General features: G+C 30.4%; 1 protein-coding gene across 1 annotated transcript in view; it reads right to left on the reverse strand.

Moving 5' to 3' along the window:
• Stap1 (signal transducing adaptor family member 1) overlaps nt 1–1,411 on the reverse strand; it is a 48,181-nt gene that overhangs the window by 38,702 nt on the left and 8,068 nt on the right. The window contains exon 2 of the mRNA XM_004644086.2: nt 631–702. Coding sequence (XP_004644143.1) covers nt 631–702 — 72 coding nt within the window. The remainder of the gene's footprint in view (nt 1–630; nt 703–1,411) is intronic.

The following is a 1,411-nucleotide window of genomic DNA, read 5'->3' on the forward strand; positions in this document are numbered from 1 at the left end:
ATCCTATTCATGGAAAAAATAGAACACCCGATCAAAATTTGAAATAAAGTAAATCTCAGAATCCTTTTTTTATTTATTGCAGGACCATCATAAAAACCCAGGTAATCTGTCTGAACACTCCAGACTCATTCATCAGACTGTACTACTTTGCGTCATGTACTTTTCTTTTTTTGACTTTCTCGATTGCTTGTATGAGGTTCTTCTTTACCTACATTTTAAATATAGGGTATGCTTTTGTCTTTCAAGAAAAATAAAATTGTGATATTGTATGTTATGAAGTTCTGGAAAACATCTTTTTCTTTTCAGAGTAGAATTGCATATTAGAGCAACATAAGTAAGGAAAATTATTAAGCACTTTATTTCAGATATATAAAATTTCTACTCTATCAGAATCAGAAAAAAAAGAATACCAAGTTAAATTATGAGTTGCTTGGGAAATTTTGCCATTAGTCTTATCATAATTAACCATCCTTCCAGATTCAAATTGTGTTCACTTGAGTTGATTTTACTAGCACATCTTTATTCTTAGATGACAGAAAACCTACAACAGATAAAAGACTATGTAACAAAGGTACAGAGGGAAAAATTAAATCAGCTTAGCATGTTTTACTACTGTACTTTTATACTTACTATTGTACTTTTTTTGTCTGTATAAAAGAAAAGTGTAGTTCCTCTCAGTTCTGTCCAATAATGCTTATACTCCTGTGGGAAAATAATTGCAAACATTAGTATATTTACAATGATTTTCTTTTTTTAACTTTCTCAATTGCTTATATGAGGTTCTTCTTTACATTTTAAATAGCTTTACATATAATTCTTGATTAAATCCTTATCAAATTTATTTTAGTATAACCTTAAGGTAACAATATAACTTTTTCCAAACTCTCCTCATGGTTTAAGACCTTTATGCAGTTTCAGTAGAAGCTTGCACATGTGAGATGGATCACTGAAAGGCCCTGCTCAGGACCAGAATATGGTACCTTCTTAGGAGGATACTTGGAAGGATGGATGAATTCATATATGTGGCACACTCAGCAGACTACGTAGCTCATTATCTAGGTCAACAATATCCCATAGTATATTGAGCAAGGAAATGTGAAAAAGAGATAGTAATTTTTTTGGCACTGTGAACTGAACCCCAACTTTTGCCCTGAGTACCTAGGCAAGCACTTTACCACAGTGAAAATAATATAACACCCAAATATCACACTATCAAAGCTTAACTTTGAAGACCAAATTTCATTCATGTACTAATATTTAATTATTAATATATTTACATTACTGCAAGTGCTGTAGAAATTAAATAATTAAATTTTAAAAATTTAAATAACTGAGCTGGACTTTTAGTTCACTCAAGTAAAAGCTTATTTGAATAAATATAATTGGCTATATAAAGAAGTAGAGCAAATGA

This window comes from Octodon degus, unplaced genomic scaffold, assembly GCF_000260255.1.
Source record: "Octodon degus isolate 3935 unplaced genomic scaffold, OctDeg1.0 scaffold00191, whole genome shotgun sequence".
NCBI lineage: Eukaryota > Metazoa > Chordata > Mammalia > Rodentia > Octodontidae > Octodon > Octodon degus.